General features: G+C 37.6%; 1 protein-coding gene across 1 annotated transcript in view; it reads right to left on the bottom strand.

Moving 5' to 3' along the window:
• Window positions 1-22493, bottom strand: part of CCHR3.PART1H7orf31 (chromosome chr3.part1 C7orf31 homolog) — a 559004-nt gene that overhangs the window by 57176 nt on the left and 479335 nt on the right. The window contains exon 8 of the mRNA XM_044066850.1: window positions 12762-12856. Within this exon, the coding sequence (XP_043922785.1) occupies window positions 12762-12856 (95 nt within the window). The remainder of the gene's footprint in view (window positions 1-12761; window positions 12857-22493) is intronic.

Genomic DNA, 22493 nt, shown 5'->3' with positions numbered 1-22493 from the left:
TGCAAAAAATCCTGCGGGCTCCCTTGCACACACATGTTTATGTATATATATATATATATATATATATATATATATATATATATATATATATATATATATATATATATATATCTATGTATACACACACACATATGTTTATGTATGTATATATATATATATATATATATATATATATATATATATATATATACATATACATACACACACACACACACACACACACACACACACACACACACACACACACACACACACACACACACACGCACTACACTATAATATATATATTTTTATATTAATTTGAGACATTGACAGAATAAGATCCTACAAATTAAAATACATTTTCTAAAGTAAAAGACCTGTATAACTCTAATTATTGTAATCATATATTGTGTGATTCACCACATTTTCTCCAAAAGTCACCAGTTTTAGGAGGGACTGGGAATTAAGAAGAGAGACCTGGATAGAGCTAAAATATGAGTCTTATTTGGGGACAGTTATAGGTATGAGTCAGTACCCAGCATCAGCAGTTCAAAGATTTGTTTACAAAACCTACTCATGCACATTAGTGTTTACATAACTGCAAGAGAAGAAGGTTTCCAAATCAGATTTATTTCATCCATTGATCAGAATGACCTGATACCCACATAGTGACAACAACGGTGGCTTGTTACACCAATAATTGTTATGACAGACTTTAATTTCCTATTAAGATTAATATAATGCACAGTTCTTTTATGTATGATGTTACAGTTGCTGATGTATGTTATTTTAATGAATTTATGTAAGGGTTGAGCTAATGTGATGTCTGTGTGTACGTGCTAGTAGTGTGGTAGGGCAGAAAGTAGAATGCAAAGTGTTTTACATGCCTATTGCCTACTACTTCCCTTAAGATTTTTTGTTAATGCTGTAAAGGGACTATGACCAGTGTTTGTTTCTGTTTTTATGTACATTTTCAGAGTTAATGTTAAACTGGGGAATGTTTTCACAATTATTTGAATGTTGGTATGGAACAAGTCCATTGGAGTGGGTGTAGTTATGTTATGATACATGAAAATTTTATGTTGATTAGTGTCCAGATTTTTGGCCAGTTGTGCCTACTTTTCATGGGCCTTTGTCTAAATTTTTGATGTCTCCAGGTTGAGAGGTATGTCTGGAGTACCTGTTCATCTTTATGGGACAGTACGCATCCTGATTGTCTATTGAGCACATCCAGTCATCTTTACCCAGAAATGGGAGAATGGACTGAACTGTGACCATCAGAAACTTGGTGCATCAAACTGATTTGTTCAAGTTGCTAACATCTGAGATTGGTCTCCAGTCTCCTGTTTTCTTTGGCACTAAAAGAAATCTTGAGTACATTCCGGATTCTATTTGGTCTGGTGGGACCTCTTGGATGACTCTTTTTTCTAGCAGCATTTGTATTTGAAGTGCTGCTGCTTCCCTCTGACTGGGTAGAACATCAGGGATTCTCCTTGAGATGGGAGGAGGAAGGGAAAATGGTATTATATAACCTCTGGAAATGATCCTCTGTACCTATGTATCTGTTGTTATCTGTAGCCAGACTCTCTGCTGCAGGGATAATCAACCCCCAATTGCCTCCAGAAGGTGAAAATCAGACCTCCTTTCAGGAGCACTGGAAGGGTCTGTCAAAAAAAGAATCTCTGAACCCTTGGTTTTGTTGGCCACCTCTGCCTTGAGAGTGGCATCTACCATTGGAGCTCCCCCTCTACCCTTGGAGAAACCTCCTCCACATAAGTCCTGGAAAGGACCCTGGGACTTTTTGAACCACAGTTTTCCAGTCCCTCGTTGATTCCTGGAGAAGGATCTTTGATGTGTGGAAAAACATACGTCAAAAGCACACAGGTTTTTCCATCCTTGAGAGTGGCATCTACCATTGGAGCTCCCCTCTACCCTTGGAGAAACCTCCTCCACATGAGTCCTGGAAAGGACCCTGGGACTTTTTGAACAACAGTTTTCCAGTCCCTCATTGATTCCTGGAGAAGGATCTTTGAGGTGTGGAAAAACGTACGCCAAAAGCACACAGGTTTTTCCATCCTTTTCGTACCGGGATAAAGTGTCCTTAACTTTGGGGCAATATAAAGACATTTCATCAAAGGGGGCATTAATGAATAATGAAGACTTGAAGGGATTTGCAAAATCACTTAAGTGCATCCAGGCATGCCTCCTTATGGAAATGTGGGAATTTGCTGCACTTGAGGTTCCTTCGGCCAGATGTGAAATTATCCTCATGGAAGAATTGGAAATTGATTGCAAGCTAGCCAACTCTGAAGTACAGACACCCACACCTTATCAGAAATGGATCCTGAAAGGGTATCAGATATTTCCTTAACTAGGTCTCTCTGCAACCAGGTGAACTGCACCAAATAAATTAGAGACCTTAAAGCTTCCAAACTTATCCATTGTCAGAGATGCCTTGCTCAGAGGATGGACAGTGGAACTCTCTTTGGATAGTTTCTTCTTAGTGGCATCAACAGGCACCCTTCTGTTCAAAACTGTCTGTCCTCTGGTGCTGTTAAAATTTTGTCCAATCACCAGGAGATTGGTTCAATGGTGTCCGGAGTGTTCCATGCCTGCCAGTAGATCAAATCTATGATGTCATCAGTGGACAGAGTCACCCAGGAGGTAGATGGGCCAGTACTGATTACCTCCAGGAACACAGACTCCTCAGAAGAAGAGTTGCTGGAGTTCTAGCCACTTATCTTTTTCCGGATTTCAAGGATGTTTCCAACATGGACATCTTCAGGAGGTGACTGTGGGGCTGTTCATGTTCATCAAAGTCTGTATCTTCTGTGACTGACTCCTCAGGAGAGTCTAAGTGCTTTCTCTTGCACATTCTCTTCTTAGGGACCTCCTCAGTAGGATACTCTGAGGAGGTATCAGATGAGGTGGGAACACCCTATTGGGAACCCTGGGGTTTCGGTATTGGCTGTCCTGTCAAGAGGATAGATGATACTCTAAACGAAGAGATGGCAAGCCTGTAGACTGAGGATCTGAGGGGAAAGGAACCATCTTTGTCAAGGATGCAGAAAAGACTCTCTCCATTACCTCAAAGGCAAATCCCCCAGAGAGGATCAGAACCCTGGGTCTGCAAGAGCAAGCCTCTAGACTGAAGTCCCTCCCTGTTCTGAGGGGAACTCCTCCAAGGCTGAAGTTGGAGCAAAACTAACCCATGCCAAGGCCCCAAGATGCAGAGACAGCTCTGAGAACTTTGGAGTCAATTGTGACACTCCAGACCCAACAAAGCAGCTCCAGCTCTGACAGCTCTTCAGATCCAATGTAACCAAAGAACTCAGAACAAGCTTTGGATCAGAGGATAAAAATATTCTTGGATCCGATGCAGATGGGTCCAGATAGCTCAGATCCAATATCACTAAGTCCAAGTATGAAGTCTGAGGAGGAACTTACACAAGGGGAGTAGTGGAATGTCAGATTTCCTGACCCAAGTGGGTAGGAGCCAACAGGACACTTGACATGCTTGCGCCGAGAGAATCCTTATCACTAACCTCTCCACATCGTCTTCCATAAGGCTTCTGGAAGAGCGACTGGACACAAGGTAAGGAGACTTATGTCTTTCCAAAAAGGGAGATGGAACCCTGGATGGAACAGGGTCCACTGAGGGATAGTATCTGGTCCTTGAAAGGGGCATAGAATGAACCATAGGATCTGATATTTTAGGCATCAGATCTGGGGAAGTCTGATCCAATAAATGGCTAGGACTCAAGGTTTGGATCCAATTGTGAAGTCAGATCCAGCAGCTTCTTAATCAGGTGTCTTGGATCCACGTGTGAAGTTGGATACAATGATTTTGTAATGTTCTTTTTAGGATCCAGTGAGTCAGTAAGATCCAAAGGAGGTCTTTTCTTAATTTTTCCAGACAATTTAGTAGAAGCTGTTGAAGTACTAGGAGAAATACTCTTTTTTGTTTACTCAGGGGAAGCTCTAGATAAGGCCTCAGAAAAAGAAGAATGAAGGAACCCCTTGAGAATTAATTTATTCTTTCCCTCCACTAGATCTCTAGGGTTGGAGTGGCAAATGGACAGTCCTCCTGGAGGTAATGGAATCCTAAACAATAGATGCATAAATAATGTGTGTCAGAAAGTAGTATTTTGTGACTACATTTAGTACATCTTTTGAAACCAGGGGGTTTCTCTGCCATAGTAATACAGAATAAAGAATTTTATCTGATGTACCAGAGATATAGAAATATATACTTTTTTTTTAGGAAAAAGAAAAGGGGAAAAACTACCAATGATGGTACTTAGAGAGAAAAATACACTCTAAAGTGTAAGGAAGGGAGAGAGTACTAACAATAGTATGGAAGCAGTACACCAGTACAAAAATGGAAAAAGTAAAGAAGGATTTAGACAATAGGGTAAGTTTAAACAGTAAATAGACTGAGAAAGGGGGAAAATTAAGTTTTAAACAGAAACAATTTAATTTATCTTAATAATAAAGAGTCACTCGAGAGTAGCATAACACATGTCTTTCACTGGAAGCAGAAAAATGAGAACTGAGGTACTTGGGGTTGGGGCATTGTTGGTTAAGGAGTAGCTTGAGAGTTTTCTGGTTGTCACAAGCTTTTGCAATGGCTGAGTTAGATATGAGGGATCAGATCTGAACCCATAAGTTGAGGACAGAATAAAAATTGACAACATCAGATCTATCATTAATAATTCTTGACAACCCTTCCCCTTCATACTATATATGCTAGCTTCCATAATATTTTTCATTTTAGTTTCAAATCTTTTGCATTATTTTCATAATGATCTTATAATCATTATTATTTAAAACTATTGGTCTTTGCTTTTTTTTTATTCTCTACTGTCTTTCTTCTTCCATACAAATTTAAGTATTCCACTATATAATTCTTTATTCATAAAACCTTAATTTAACCATTCCTTCAAAATCTTTAAAAAAATATTTTTTCTACCAATCACTTAAATTTTAATACATTTCCTACCCTATTTTATCTGGGCCTGCAGCCAAATCTATAGCTACTTGCCCTAATACTCTATCTAACTCATTAAAAGAAATCTTTTCCAACTCTTTATTCCCTTTTTCTGTTAACTTTTTTACTTTCCATGTTTTTTTTACTACCTTTTTTCTTTAAACATTTCTTATACATATTGTACTATATTATTTATAATCTTTTCCTGAGTTCTTTCTGTTTCTCCTTTTACATTTTTTATTTCTTTCATTTCTTTACAATCTTTGTTTACTAAGCAACTTAAGTAATTTGATATTTCTTCTCTTTTTTCCTTGTAAAAATACCTTTATTTATGTAATAATACTTGTATTCTTTCTTGATTTCTTTCATATAGTTCTTTTTCTTTGTCAAAGTACTTTCTGTTGATATATTCTAAATCTTACAATGTATCATTATATGTTCTCATAGGTTCATAGGTTCATAGGTTGGTACTAGGCTATCAGCCCTGGCTATTTCTTCCCACATTATTCTTTTATATTTTTATTTCTCTACTTTTCTCACATCATAGTGCCACTGTATAAACATTTTTTATATTTTTCCTTAAATATCCACTATTCAAACCAATTTTTGTAAAATGTTCTCATACTAATATAATATTTCCATAGCTGTATTACTAATCTCTTTCCTTTTTCATTCCATGCTTTTTAATTTATTTTTATTCCTCTGCCTATTTTTATATATTATTTTTCTTTTATCTCTATCAATATTGCAAGATGATCAGAAAATCATGTTTCAACTGCATCCCCATCTCTTTTACTTAAACCTTCTAATACTATAAAATAATATATTTCAGTTCTATACATACCCCTTTTGTAAGTCCATGAATTTTTGTCCCAAAGATTTAACTTGCCACATCTTATAACTAATATTGTTCTTATATCCTTCCTTTCCTTTTATGCTTGCCCCTTAAATCACATTTAACATCTCCTGTTATTATAATATTCGTATTTATCACCACATAGTCTAAAATCTGATGAAATAAGTTTTCCCTTTCTTTACAGTTATTATAAGCATATAATGTTATAATTCTATATACTTGCTCTTTTCATTTTAAATCTACAATGGTTAATCTTACCATTTTTGCTAAAGTTACATCCAATATATTACTGTATTTCTACAGAATATGGCTATTCCAGAACATCTTTCATTTCCCGAATACCAGATTATCGTTCCACCACATAGTATCTCTGTTTGTAATCTTTCTTTATTTGTTAAAATCTTGTGTCTTCTAATATAATTACATTTACATCACATGTATTACACCTGTTCAAAATTCCTGTTCTTCTTACTGCATTCTTAATACTATGCATATTTACAGAAAGCATTCTAAAATGTTTATCTTCCTTTTTCCTTAGATTCATGGTTTCCTAAGTTCATAGTTAACTACTAGGCTAGTTTTCTTAATAGGCCATTCTAAGCCAAACAAATTTCCTTCCCAAAGGTGAGAATCCATCACTGTACCTTGTGTCTGTGAGTCAAACACCTTAACCATTATACCAAGTCCCAATCTTTACCTGTATATATTCTTTTTCATCCATTTCTTTTTTTTTTTGTACTTATCCCTTTAAATTTTATTTTTCTGTCTTTTACCCTTTTACCAACAGAAGTGTTTCCCTTTTACTACTTCCCACTTTATGTCTTCTTCATGACTTATTTCAGAACCTGCTATGTCCTCTTTGTTATTTTTTCTCCCCTATTTTTTCTTCTATTTCTGTTACTTCTAGAATTTCTTTTCTTTGTTCATTTTCTTCTATTTCTGTATCTTTTTTCTTGCTGATGCTTTCATTCTTTGCAATCCATCCATAAATATCCAATTTTGTTACATTTATAGCATTTCAGTTTCATATTTTTGCAACATGTCACATTTCCCACAAATATAACATTTCACTTTGTCACAGTTACTTATTAAAAGTCCTTCTTTTCCACAAAAAAGACATGTTCTGAGTTGTCCCAAGTATTTTACAACATCCCTATTCCCCTCTGCATTTGTCATTCCTGGTATATGTATCATTTTCTCTTTCTTTTTTTAACACAATATTACAATTCCAGCCACAAATCCATAATCCCCTTTTGTCATAAACATTTGCAGTGTCCAGTACTTCTTTACATAAAGCTTTCAAATGTCCTTTCAAAGTCTCTCTTTTGATCTCTGTTTGAAATTATGCATGAATCTTCATTTTTTTCCCTGCTAAATGCTTTTATCACAAAGATTCCATGGGCTAGAGTCTTTCTTTTTTTCATATTCTCCAAGAAAAATTTCCCATTGAAAAAAACAGTCTCAAATTTAATGTCACAAAATGTCTCTTTGTTGATACGAATAAATGCTCTAACCTCATGTGTTTTTACACCCAAAGGAGCTATTATATTACCCCACACTTCATACCTTTCCATATCTTTGTCTTCTTCACTTTTTTCATTTTCTTCTGCCTTCATTTCTGCTACTCCATTTTTGTCTTCTTTTACTTTCTCTGCATGTGTTTTCTTTGCCATATCACTGTTATTCTTCAGGATTGTCTCGGCATCCTCCTTTTGTATTTTCTCCATAATGTCCCCCAGGAAACATCTCCTTCATTTTCTGGCTCACTCTGCACCACCATTTCTTCAAGTAAATCATCCCACAACCCTGCCAACTGGAGGGTTGTAATTATATATCCAGCATTTGTTGACTCATCTCCGTCAAACAGGTTTCTTTGAAACATTTCCTTAGAATCCTGCACACATTCTCAGGACTCAATATTTGCTTTTGCCATCTTTTCTTCCACTGCTCCATCATCTCCTGCTCTTTCCATATGCCTCCCTCTTTCACCAGGCCACCTCTGCTCCTGGAATGGAAACAGGAAGTGCTCCCCCAAAATGATTCCCACTTGTAACAATGACAAATATGAGAAGTTCCCTGATGCCCTGGCCAGATTTCCCCTAATAGTATAAATACAAGCTCAGGTCCCCCCCCCCCCCCCCCCGAAAAGAGGCTACTAGCTTAGTGGGACTAACCTGGCCAACAAAGACTAAATAAAATAAATAAATTAATAAATTAAATAAAGATCTCTCTCATATGTGAACTAGGTAAATGTCATGTGATCAAATAATGACTCAAACTGTTATGCTTAAGCATCAATTATATAAGCCCAAGTGATACAACAAAATGACTATAAACCAAACTTACTAGCTCTTGAAGAAGACCTTGTATAGCCTGAATAACTGATTAGCTATATTTTAAAACGTTTGATGTGCCAGTAAAAAATATCACATTACTTCTAGGTTCCAAGGTTTTCTGTCAGTGGACTGGAATAGCATTTCTCCTTTTTTATTCTGCTATCATCATGGTTGGTAACAACATTCATTGCATACTTTAGTGGTTGCATAACATCAAGAAGAAAGAAGCACAGAGTTACACTGACATATTCCAATTAAACCTGTAGAAGAGTTAGAGTATTATTCCCTACATCTACTCAGTCAACAACCCTTTTAAGAATGCTTGTAGTTCTTTGCTGTAAAACAGCTGTGCAGAAGAACCTATGAAAAACTGAGGAATTACATAATTTAAAAGCTTTTTTGCTAATAATGACTTTTTAGAAATAATTTTGAAATGCACTCCTTTACCCAAAAAGGACTCTAAAGAGTAATCAGCTGTGTGCATTTGTTTTGCTGTTATAGATTAAATATTATCTGTTGTTCTGAAAAGCTATAGTTGCAATGGCAGAATAATGTTTAGTGGTCATATTATGCTGATTTTACTAACTACTAAAAATGTTTTAGAGTTCTTTACAGTTCCTAGCTGTGTAAACTCCAACAAGTAGTTGCAGTGATCTTGCATTGTATATGAAGCAACCAAATATTACTGTAGAACAAGAAACAGATAATGCCCCATTACCTGTAAGAAAGATGTATGTGAGAAAACAAAACAAGCTGAAAGAATATACGTTTGCTGTAGTTCTGAATCATAGTTAAACTACACTGCTATAGATGTTAGAATAATAAAAGTGTCTTAATTTATGTTTTATGTAAAAAGTCATCAATAAGGCTAGAATAAAGATTAACAGCACATACAAATATATGTGCAATAAGGCATGAGACTGAGTGCACAGAACAGCTATTACCCCAGATCCAGGGGTGTTGTGAGACATGAGCTCAAAGGACAAGTATATTACCATTCCTGGGTATGCAATAATATTTGTGCTACATATCTATATATATATATATATATATATATATATATATATATATATATATATATATACACACACACACACACACACACACACACACACACACACACACACCACCACCACCAAGTAACTTATTACACTTATAAAAATGGACATCTGAATTTTTTTGCAGTCTGAATTTTATGTTTAGTAGTTTATGCATGTTGAATATGTTTTGTAATAAATTTTAATGTTGAATAGATACCTCACCCTTGTTAACTAATAGCTGTGCAGGTTTACAATTTTTATATGTGCATAATTTTGGTTTGAATTTTTTGGTGTAGTTATTTAAAGAACTGCCCTGTCAAATTGTTTGTGCTATTGTACAGTCCAAATTATAAAGAGGTGCTAACACAATACAATACCTCAAATGAGTTTTGGCAGGTGAATGAGTCCAAATGAGGAGATTAAGATAGCAGCACTCTATTTCACAAATAAATATACTTCTTTCCAGGTACCATAGCCTCAAACATATTAATTTGCTGGCAACCTGAAGAACTGAAAGATATATATATGCAAGAAGTAACACCAAAGACCAAGAACCAATGAAACCAAATCCAAACAACGTAGGTGGGAAAAACAGAAGACACACAGTTCTTAGCTGAAAATGTTTAATAAAACTGAGCACTTTCATCTGTTATGTATCAACACGACTTCTTTAGAACTGTGGAATAGTATCCCCACGCAAATAAAACTATCCACAAACTTAGTAGTTTTAAACCACTGCTTAAACAACATCTTTGTGGCTTTGTTCAGATTTCTTGGTCTAAGAGGTTGAGAAGTCTCCACTGAAAATGGATATTATCTAGTTGGAGTTTCCAGGTAAACAAGGACAACTAAATAAATAAATAACTAAGTAAATTTCTGCACCCTAAAATATTCACAAGAGTAATAATTTTGGTGGTGGCTCCAAGAACTGATAAAATATGGAAGCAGTAATGTTCCTCCTATCTATCATTTTTCTTAAGTTTCTTTAACTGCTAGTAAACTTGCTACCTTTTCTTAACTGGGTTTCTACTGTAATTTTTGTGTTTAATTTCCATGTTGCTACATATTTATAGTCATGCAGTGTTTTACTTTTCTATACTTTTGATTCTTAGGTCCAACAATGCCTGGCAGATTCTTTCTACTGCATTTGTGTCTGTATGTTAACTTGACTCCTAGGTTAGAGCAACTGCTTTCTGTTGCCATGGTAATTGTTTCTGCTTCATTTTATTAATATCTTGTCTCTTCCAGTGACACATTGTTTTCTATTTGTAGAATTTATGCTTTCATTTTCTTTACCTTATTGGATATCTTTTGCTGTTCCTACTCAGGTTGTTGTGTCTTTCGGCTTTTCACGGTTAGGGGTCACCACAGCAGAACTCCGGTACGCTAATGATTGGCAGTAGATTTTTACATGCCGTGTTGCCGGCCCTGATGCACAACCTTCAACGAAGGTACACCCATTCACGCATGTCTCCACACAGAAGACGCCCTAGCTGAGAATCAAACAGGACGTCTTACTGTGAGGTGACAACGCTACCGCAGCACCGCCACTGCAGTATGCTGTTCCTGCTCAGGTAATGTACTTTAATTTGAATTTTTAGTGTTTTTATTAGTGTAAAATAATGCTGAATTTGTGCCACAGTCCCAATTGGGTTACATATTTTTAGGCTTTGATGTTTTGCATTGATTTCTTTTTTTATTATTTCTGTGATAGTTTTTCTTTACTGAATTACTTTTTGGGATGTGACAATTTGTTAAATTTTGAAGTTAATGAGGTACAAATGGATCCAGGGGTATGTGTGAGGTCCGGGTGGCCTGAAACTGCTTTTACCACATACGTAACAGATTTGATGCACATGTTGCTTAGGTAGTGAGACATTTTCCTTGTTCATTTTATAATGGATCGTAAGAGTAACAAATCACTTTTCCCAGATAAAAATCACAGAGCCTCTAGGTAAAGGCTTCTTCCAAGGCAGTATATGTAAGCTATAAATGCCTAAATTATGATCATAAATGAAATTTAGCATTAATTATTAAATGAGACAATTCAACAGTACTGATTAATTAGTAGCAGTATAAAGCTACATGCAATATAACTGAAAATATATTCATAAATAAAGTAAGACAACAGACAGTTTACCAGTAGAACCCACCTGTGCTTGTACTATTTGTTTTATTACTTGATGTTTCAGCACTTCTCATGGAATTAATGCAAACCACAGCTAAAGTCAAAATTAAATAAGCATGGCATTGGCACTTCATAACCGCTTAAAATGGGAGAGCTAAAGTAGCGCCTACAAAATATTAGTCACTTTGGAAAAACACAGACTGATAAAAAAGACAAAGAAAAACAAGCATGCAGTTTAAATTAATTCAGTGCTACCACTAAAAGATTCCTGGGTAATTGAAGTAGCCTTAAATTTACATTCAAATGTTTTACACTAAAGCAGCAACACAGTGACAGTTTCTGTTGTTTATAAATTAAATTCCCTTCATTATTACTACATCTCTCACAACATGGTTGCAACTAGGAAGTCCATAACCAGTACAGCAACTCATTTAACTGTCTGTCTGCACTGCCCAGCAAATGGGATCAGTACCTAAAAGTTATGGATGGGGTTTTCCCCTTAATGCAGTGAAAACCTATATAATATGCAGGGGCTGCACCATGCTTAGTTCCTTCAATATTAAACAGTCCTGACATGGTTTAAGTTTTGTATGCATATTACTCTGGTTTCATTCATTCTTTTCTGAATAAGAAAATGTTAATTATACCTGCTTTGCTATGGTCTATAGTACTGCAGTGTGTTGGAAACCTACATCTGAGTTTTGGTAGTGAAGGCCAAAATTAAAGGAATTGTGTTGGTTACCTTGTTTTGCATGTTGGCTATGGACAACTGAGTTGTTAGCAATTCTTCTATGCATATGTGTGTAGCATTTAAAATGTGGCATTTTGTGTAGCAGAATTAATACAAGTGTTGAACGGGAAAAGATTTTACCAAGGACAGCTGTGACATATTACTTTGCACTTTATGATCACTAAAAAGCAATACACAACATAATAAAAAAACATATGACAAAGGTACAAAGTCTCAAAATCTTTGAAAAATATAAAGAAATGCATTATTATGGCTATGAATTGCTCTATGAAATAAAATGCTGTCTGATCTTTATAGACTGGGATAAAGTTATAAATAATGATGTACATTCTTTAAAGTTTATTGTGACCTCATATTGTTTGGGGAACAGATATAGTCCAGCTGTATTTTCATGATGATTCTGTAGCAAAACAGAAGAATTACAGAATCTAAGGAATGTGTCTTTTATCTCTTTAATCACATCAAGGCAAAAAAAAATGAAAGACAAAGTAAGAAATGGCTATAATCTTGTTTATAATGAAAAGATAGGGAAAGATGAAACAATACTATTTGGCAGCTACAATGAATTTTAAAAGCATGGACACTTACTCTGTTGTAAGGAATATAAAGGAAGGTATGTATTAACACTGTCCAATGAATAACCAATGTCTAAAGAAAATTACTGAAATAATTACTTACTGGGTCAGCTGAATACAAGTTAGGATCCCCAGTTACATTGCCAATAATCTTCTCATGATAATCATCCAACTGTAAGGGGTTCATAGGGCCAGCACCTTAAAATAATATTAAAACAAAAATGTAGTTTCTTCAGTCTGTTCATAGAAAGTGCTTTGTGATAAGCTTTATGGTAGCAGCAAAGTATCCACCACAGAAAATAAGGTAAATCAAATATAAGCAGTACAATGTAATGATATTGTACTTTATACACTGAAACATCAAATATTTTGATGATGTATGCAATGCATAATATGTTTAAGTTGCTGAAAATTATGTAATAAAACAGAAAATGAAAAACTGAGTGACTTATGGACAATAACAAAAATAAATATAATCCGTGTACTATATGAATTGCTTAAACAGTGTGGCATGAGTTGCTATGCATGCAAACAGACTTATGCCACAGGTGTTTTGAAGTGAATATGCATGAAGCATTAATTTAAGTTTGCAGTACAATATGAAACTAGCAAATATGTAAAATAATTACTACTAGCATCTGCATGCCATAAATGCAATACTACATTTTGTAGGCTATTAGTTTTAAAACTTTTTGAAATGTCTTTAGTTTTAGCAGCAATGCCAATCATAGTCAAATTCTGATAGCTTCAAAAACAAAAAGGACAGCATCATGCAATATCAATTAACTAGGCATCAGTATATCTACAAAAGAAGTTATATTTCATTCATTAGATTACAATCCAGTTCATGCTGGCAGCAAGGCACTGCCCTAAGTTTAGAAAGTTGTTCAGGGAGGTTGTGATTCAGGAAGAAAACTTGTACGAGATATGCACAAAAGCTTTCATTGCCCTCAATTGGTAGTGCATATTATTCTAAGAAATGTTTCAGAATTACCAAATACTTTTAATGTAAAAATATATATTCTTGTGTAACACACCAGTAAACCACTGCATGCTTTGCTAAGTGTCACATCCCTTAAGGAATAATACTTTTGTAGTGCATGGAGTGCGGTGATTACACTCTGATATCTGGAAAAAGATAAATCAGTTAAGTGCTACTATAATGCGAGACCTGATCTTAATAAATGATCTGTTGTCCTTTCCATTCTTCCTCAAGCCATGGGTTTAGATACGATCCTTGGCTCTGACTCGGCCACATACTCCAGACTTTGGATCCAGCTTCTGTGCTCCTCCCTGTACCCATAATGCCCTATTCCACCTCCAATACCTCAGATCTCATTTGCCACCATCAAAAACTGACACAGATTCCTCTATCAAGCTTTAGCAGTGATTTGTTTGAGTTAGTTCAACTTTTTGATCTTGTTAAAACATTTTCTCTCTATCTTTAACTTTAACTATCCTTCATTTCATACCTTTCAACTGTTCAGATTTTTGCAGAATGTTCAGATTTTTGCCTCATATTGTTGGTGTGTTCCTCATAACATTTGTGGATTTCTGGCAAATCACTCGGATGATCTGAGGATTGAAGTCACCAAATAATGACATACATTTGAGTTTCGGACTTTAAACCCTTCAGAAAATGTATGTTAACACAAACCCTATTACTATAGCAACATTCTAAGTTTATAAGAGCAATATTTAAATTCTGTCCCTATTTTGGGGCCTTTGCCCCCTATTTTGTCAGGCTATCTTGCTTGCACTAAGAGATTGAGAGGTGTAAGTTCTTCTTAGTTATTTCACAGGACATTAGGACCTATTTGCTAATTTATTCTTTCTACTATTCTGATGAATAGTAAATCCTTATTACCCTTGCTGATATTTTTCTTTGTTTACCCTTTTACTGAGAGGGTATTTCTTCAGATTACCATTGCTGGCAGTTAAAATAATTTTGCTAAATTTTCTTTCTTTTTTTAAAAAAAAACTCTTTTTACTTATATTACGTATATTGGTTTTCTTTTGCATAGGTGCTTACCATGTCAGATAAACCAACAGGATTTAAGAAGTACACTTCTTGTGGGCATAAAATCCCTCATTTGGATGCCCACAAGGAATGCATATACTGTCTTGCAGCTGGGCACTTGGACACTGCATGTATCATATGTTCCACCTTCAATCTGAAATCCTTGATAGATAGACAAAACATGTTGATTTTGAAGGGTCTTCTCCTTGCTACATCTTCTTCTCCTGGGGCTCAAACCCACTCCAAAACTATCAAGTCTGCACTGTTGGAGCAAAGAAAATGCTCTCCACCGAAGTCCTCCAGGTCTTCAATGCAGTCACCATCTAAGACCAGAAAAACTTCAGATCCGACACTGTCGGATCCAAAGACCTGATCCTCAGATTTGAAACCCTTGGATCCAAAGTCTTCTGCTCCTATTGTTATTTCAATAAGCCCTACAGCACCACCCTTCAATCCTAGGTCCTTGGATGCAAAGCCTGGTACTTCTCACAGCAGTCTTACTCTGGAATATGTCTTGAAGCCCATATCATCCACACTGTGTTCTCTGTTGCTTCAAACACCAAAGAAACAGGCTAGGACACAATCTCCTACTTTCTCTAGGTCCTCCAGAAGTTTATCAGAAGCAGATGTGTATAGGATGATGTGAAAATTTCTCAGAGCTCAGATCCAGATGGGGGTCATACCAGTTCTGTCCCTTATCAGATCCATGAGTCTTCCTATGACATTCAAAACTATTGTATCTCTTTCTCCGATCCATCCACTGGTTTTGGAGTCCCAGGATCCAAAATCCCTGAGGTCTAGTGTCAGATCCAAAGAAAGTATCTTCTTTGACTCAGACTGTATTCCTAGCTAGTTATGCTCTGATACCCTAAGATCAGAATGGCTCCCAGAGCTGAAGTGTCTGCATTGGATCAGAGGAGCCAGGATCAACTCTGATGTTAGATCCCCCCCCCTCAAAGCCTCAGCCCTGGATAGTTCAGGACTGGTTCCATCCTTGAGCTGCAGATCTGAGAGTGGTTGAGACCGACCTTCCCTGAGAGTTTCGGCTCTGACAAGGCCTGTTGAAACCTCTCTGTGTCCGTTGGCCTTTGAGGTTGTGGAAAGGGCCTTTTCTCTCTCCAGAGAACCGTATTCTCATTTTTCATATCCTATTCCCTTCCCCTCATCGGCTACAAGCTCTGAGTTGATCAGACCTACTCCACAGGGACAGCCAGTTCCAATAAGTGTCCAATCGGTTCTGACAAAGGGACTTCCTCTCTCTTCTGACACCTCCCCTGAACATCCCACAGAGGAGGTACATCAGAAGAGAACATGCAAAGGAGACACATTGACTCCCTGATGGAGTCACTCAAGGAGGATACCAATTTTGATGAAGGAGAAGGGTCCCCTAGATCACCACAGAATGACATCTCCTTTGAAGACATTTTAGAGATCTTCAAATAAAAAGGTGGTTGGTCTTCTGAAAACCCCTGTCTACATCTTGGGAACCCCCCCCCCTCAGCAGATGAACTTATTGATATGGTTTCCCAATGGGCATGGATAGTACTGGATACTGTCTAGCCCATTTCCATGTGCCCTAACAAGTTTTTGGCCCCACCTGCAGATAGACCCCATTGGAGCAAAGGAATCCCAGTTGATGCCATGTTGGTGGTAGCAGCCACCAAGAAAGAGCAAGCAGAGTGGATCTTTTCTATTCACCTGCCAAACATGGAGTCTAAAGCATTGGACAGATTTGGAAAGTGAGTCTTTGCCTCAGCAACCTTTCCTCTGAGGTCTCTTAATTATTTGGAACACTTCACGAGGCTTCAGAGAGATTTGACCAAAGAGCTTTCAAATTCTCTATCATGTCCACAGAGAACTTCAAAAGAACATCCTCACAGTTGACCACTCTTTTGTCTATCTCAATTGCTTCAATGAGATTGATGTCTCACACAGCTAAAAGCACCTTACAAGCAGCTGGTATAGGCATTGCCCTTAGGAGATATGCCTGGATGTTGCTATTTGACTTTGTGGAGCCCTTTAAAACATCTTTTGTCAATGCCGCATTCAATGGCACATCCTTACTTGGGCTGGCAGTAAAATAGATACTTACCCACAGTGAACAAGATGGAAAGACCCTGTCTGCCATGGGAATCAAGTTCTCTAGCTCTCAACAGACCTTTTCCAGGAATTAGAGAGGTGGTAAGAAAATTTGGTTCCAAAAATCTTAGGGATCTTTCTAGGATCCATGCTGGGACAATTACTTCAGAGGCAGAGTAGGAAATTCTAATGGGATCACCCTAGAGGCAGAGGAGACCCTTTCCAAACAGACCTTTTCATTCCTCCTGAAGCACTGCCTGACTGTTCCGCTCTGGAGGCAGTCAAGGGACAATTAGCCCTGTACCCACAAGCCTGGACAAATATAACAAAAGATAATTGGGTGCTGAAAATCATATCCAAAGGTTTTTTCATTCCATTTTTCCAAATCCCTCTTCACAAAAAGAAAAAAACTCCCAGATGTTCCACCCAGTCAGAGAAAGGGCACAGCACAAGAAATTCAAAAGCTACTAGAAAAAAAGAGTCATCAGGTCCCACTAGACCAAATAGGATTCAGAACTTACTCATGCTTCTTTTTAGTGCCCAAGAAAGCAGGAGACCTTGGACAAATCTTGGAGTTTGAGTCAGTATGTGAAGAAGTCAAAGTTTTGAATAGTCACGGTACAGTCCATCCTACCTTTTCTTCACAAGGGCGACTGGATGTGTTTGGCAGATCTTCAAGATGCATACTATCACATTAAAATAGATAGATGCTCTAGAAGACATTTATGCTTTTGGCTGGGAGCCAGTCACTACCACCTCAGAGACCTGCCCTTTGGACTCACCACAGCCCCCAAGGTGTTTAGCAAATAAATGGTACTGGTGGCTACTCACCTAAGACTCAAAGGATTCTGAGTGTTTCCATATCTGGATGACTGGCTCCTCACCACCCCCTCCATGCATCTCCTTCAACAATCCAGGGACTATTTGCTCCAGATTTGCCAGTCACTGGGGATAACAATAAATTATGCATAGTCAAACCTGATAGCAGTCCAGAGACTGGAGTTCATTGGTACAGTTTGGGATAGGAAAACACAAATAGCTTCACTACCACTTCATCACATATCCACCATCAAAAATCAGGTTCATCTACTTATAAAACACACAAAATAAACACTGAATATAAAAAGAAAAAGCTAAATCTGAGTCCAAAGGACAACAACACAGCCAAACATAATATTCAAGCCACGTTTAATACAGTGTTAGCACTTTCATTTTTAAACTTTAAAAACTTCTTCAGACCGGTCTGAGAATAACATCAATCAATCTCTTCATTTACCAGTCTTCTTTCCAAATTTTTAAAATAAAGGAGAGTACTTGCTTCATCACCTTTATGTACATAGACAATTACAATTTTATCTTCGTAGGACAAAGCACTTCAGAAAAGCAGATCAACTATCTGTTTCCTTTTCACCCAAAAGACAAGGATTACCAGTATCTATGATCACTTTAGTAAAATGGATTACAGATTGTATTTCTTGGATTTATTTTCAACAATGCCTGGCCTTACCCAAATCTCCCAAGGCTCATTCAACCAGATCCATGGATGCTTCATCTGCTTTTTGGTCTAGAACATCTATTGATGAGATTTGTGCAGCAGCTACATGGATCAATGCTCATACTTTTGTTACTCTACAAATTGGATATCGTATCTAGAATCAGAGCTGCCTTTGGTTCGGTGGTACTCTGGAATATCCTTCCATGAGGGCCACCCAGGATCAATGTAGTTGGGGACTCTGTCCCATAGGTTTAGGAAGAATGAAAAGGACAACATCAGATTTAAAAGTTATGTACTCCCCATAACTAGGCATCTGTGTTGTCTACTCTCATGCTTCCTCAACTTCCCTCCTATTCATCCCCCATCCTTCTCTTTCTGGAGTAATCTATAGGACAGTGTTTTTGGAACCTACCATTCAAGGTTTGAGCCCTTCCTTTCTCTGTTAGAAATTCCTATCTCTGTTTAGCTATATGTGCCTATGGCAACAAACTCGATATGAGGTAATGGGGATGGAATAGGGCATTATGGGTAGAGAGGGAGAGCTGGATCCGAAGTCTGGAGAATGCGGCTGAGTCAGATCTGAGAATCAGATCTGAACCCATGGGTTTAGGAAGAATGAAAATAGAAAACACAGATGCCTAGTTATGGTGAGTACATAATTTTTAATTAAGCACCCCGTACTTAACTTGTTAAGATCAGATCTCACACTAGGCAGCTAAATCTGGCAGTATTGGCCAGCAAAAGACAGCAGCAGAATAAAAAAAATTGTTTCTGCCTGCTGTCCATACTGATAATGTGTCCCCATCTTCCTGTTACAAAATAGCTATAATAACAGCATGCATGTTTGCCAAGATTTTCTGAAAGATATGGAGTCTGAAACTGAACCATAAAGTTCCATGTGTGTTGTCCATCTCCACCTTGATTCTCACTGATAGGTTGGATCTGATCCATCAGATTCATCTTGGCCTTTACCAAAGCTAAAAGTCTTCAACAAGCTTGTGGGCACTCTCCCTATCCCAGAATGCACCTCACAATACCTCAGATCTTGTTTGCTCATTAGAAAAAAATATATTCTTGAGAAAAGAGGATGTTTGAGCCTTATCCAGATTAGCAGATAAAAAGAAACCATTTCTGGAGTCACAGAGTCAATAATAGTCCAATTAGTATAACTCTGACAGGAGCACAGGTAGGGGGAAGTTGGGTGGGTTGTGAGAATAAAGGTGGAGATGGACAACACACACGGAACATTATGATGAGTACATAACTTCTTTATGTGATGTCCAATCTCACTTTTATTGTCACTGATGGGACAGCGTCCCTATCTACCTAAATCTTGGGTGGCTCATGTATAAATATTCCTCAAAACCATAGCCCAAAGGAGGCCCTACTCCTAGTGACCAAATCTACTTTGTAATGAGTTATAAAGGTATGAGAGCTTGCTCATGTGGCTGCAGCACATATGCTCTCCATGGAGGGTCTCAGTAAGAAAGCTGAGGAAGTAGCAACTGCTCTAGTTGAGTGGGCTTTGACTTGTGGAAGCTGCTTGTTCTTGGATTTGTAAATAAACATTATATATTCTGAAAGCCATTTAGATAAGGTTACTTTGGATACCAGTAATTCTTTCCTTGTATCAGAAAAGGAGATAAAGAGCTGGTCAGACTTTCTGAAATCTGCAGTTCTGATCAAGTAAAAACATAATTGTTTATGAACATCTAGCAAATGTAACATATATTCCGCATTATTTTCAAATTTTGGAAAAAAAATTGGCAAGTCAATGGATTGAGTAATATTATTTTCTGATACAACTTTTAGTTCGTAATGAGACCCTGTACTTGTGAAATACCAAATATGGTGGTTTGATATATAGCACTTGTATCTCTGAAACTCTTTTTGCTGATGTGATAGCACTAAGAAAAATAGTTTTCCAAGATAAACATTTTAATTCACAATTGGTTGCTGATTCAAATGGGGAGATAGAGTATACAAGACAGAATAAAGTTTAAGTCCCAAGGGAGAGATGGATTCTTGTATGGAGGCCTCAATAAAGTTGTCCCTTTAAGAAAAGCTTTACAGAGTTTGTTAGACATAATAGAAGAGCAATTTTCTCCTAAATGGAAGTTTGAAATTGCTGCTAATTGAACCCTGACAGTAGCAGCAGCAGCTCCTTCATTGAAAAGCTTAGCTTGAAAATCTAAAATGAAATGTAGAAAAGCAGTAAAAGGATCAACATGTTTTGAGTTTGACCAAATCACAAATTTCTTCCATTTTCCTTTATAAAGTTTCCTTGTGGAGGCTTTGTGGGAAGAGATTAATATATGTTTCACTGGTGATGAAAGAGAAGGATACCTGGCTATTAATGGAATTGGAGCAGCCAAGCTGTCAGTTTGAGGTTGTATAGAATGGGATAAACCATTCCTGAAGTTTGTGTTAAAAGATCCAGAACTGGGTCTAGTATCCATGATTCGTCCTGAAGATGAGGCCAAAGGAAGGGGAACCAAATTTGTCAGGGCCAGTAGGGGGCAATTAGAATTATGGTTGTCTTCAACAAACTTGCCTTCTGTATTACTTTGGGAATGAGGGATATTGGTGGATAAGTATATAGGAGTCCCAGGAGCCAATCATGAACAAGTGCATCCCTCATGGTCTCCCCCCAGAGGGAGATTAGAGCAAAGTAGTTGCTGCATTTGCCATTCATGGACAAGGCAAATATGTTGCAGAAAGGCTAGCCCCATTTTCAGAAGGTCTCTTCCGCAATTTCCTGCTTGAGGAACTGCTCGTGAGGCATTACAATAGCTCTGCTCAACCTGTCTGCTATCATGGATTTCCCCGGTATGTGTGCTGCAGTTAGAAAGCAATTGGAAGAAACTGCCCATTGCCAAACCCTGAGGGCTTCCCAACAAAGGGGGTAAGATCTGGTTACTACAGACATGTTGTCTGACTGGACTGCTGTTGTCCCTAGAGGGAGAGAGTCTTTAAAGACTTGCAATGCTAAAAGCACCACTCTCATCTCTAGAATGTTTATGTACAGATGGGCCTCATGAGTGTGCCAGGTGCCTTAGACTGTCTTTCCCAGATAATGCCCCCCCACCCTATCTGGGAAGTGTTTGTGGTCAACATGGCTCTGGGTTGTGGAAGTGTAAAGGGATGGCCTTCAGTTACCTGAGATGACTGAATCCACCATAAAAGGTCTTGTTTGCAAGAATTGGTTATCAAAATCTGGTGAGTCATTGGAAGTTCTAGGAGTGACCATGGTGTCGACAGCAGCCATTGAAATAACCTCATGTGAAGGCATACTAATGGTACCAGAACAATTGAAGCTGCCATAGTGCCAAATACCTGAAGTACATGTTTGCCAGGCTCTCATTTCTTCCTTATTAAACTCATTACCTGGCATTGTAAAGTGGGTATCCTTTCTGGAGTAAGACTTGCTATCCTCCTTTGTGTGTCTAACTCTGCTCCTATAAAATTCAATTTCTGGCAGGGTTTTAAAGCAGATTTTGTGCAGTTTATCATAATACCTAGCCTTGAACAGGTTTGTAATGCAGCCTCTCTCGCCTGTAGTAGAAAATGCCTGGTCAGGGCAGTTATGATCCATTCGTCTAGATATAGAAACACCCGAAATCCTTGTCATCTCAGGTGAGCCGCCACTACTGCCATACATTTGGTGAACACGCTGGGGGCTATCGTGAGACCAAAGGGCAGAGCTCGAAATTGATAATTGCTGGCTCCTAGCCAGAAGCACAAATGCCTCCTTGACCCTCTGTCTATTTTTATGTGGTAGTACACGTCTTGGAGGTCTAAAGAGCACATCCAATTGCCTTTTTCCAGAAATGGAAGTATCAACTGCAGTGTAACCATCTGGAACTTGCTCTTCTTTACTGATTTGTTTAATTTGCTGAGATCTAAGATTGGTCTCCAGTTCCCTGTTTTCTTTGGAACTAAAAAGAATCTTGAGTAAGTTCCGGATCCTCTCTGGTCTGTGGGGGACTTCTTGGATGACTCTTTTGTTTAGCAACTTTGAGACTTCTAAGGCTGCTTGTTCCATTTGACTGGGTAGAACATCTGGAACTCTTGTGTTTTTGGGAATTGGAAAGTTAAAGGGGATAATGGAACCTCTGGATATTATTCTTTGCACCCATTTGTCATTTGTTATGTCTAGCCGGGCTTGAAGGTGCAGAGATAATTGCGCCCTGATTGCCTCCAGAGGTGGACAATCAGGCCTCCCTTCAGGAGTGCTGAAA

This window comes from Protopterus annectens, chromosome 3.part1 (genome assembly GCF_019279795.1).
Source record: "Protopterus annectens isolate FY-2018-M chromosome 3.part1, PAN1.0, whole genome shotgun sequence".
Classification (NCBI taxonomy): domain Eukaryota; kingdom Metazoa; phylum Chordata; order Ceratodontiformes; family Protopteridae; genus Protopterus; species Protopterus annectens.
Note: the sequence above shows the minus strand (reverse complement) of the source record. Positions and strands in the feature narration are given on the sequence as shown.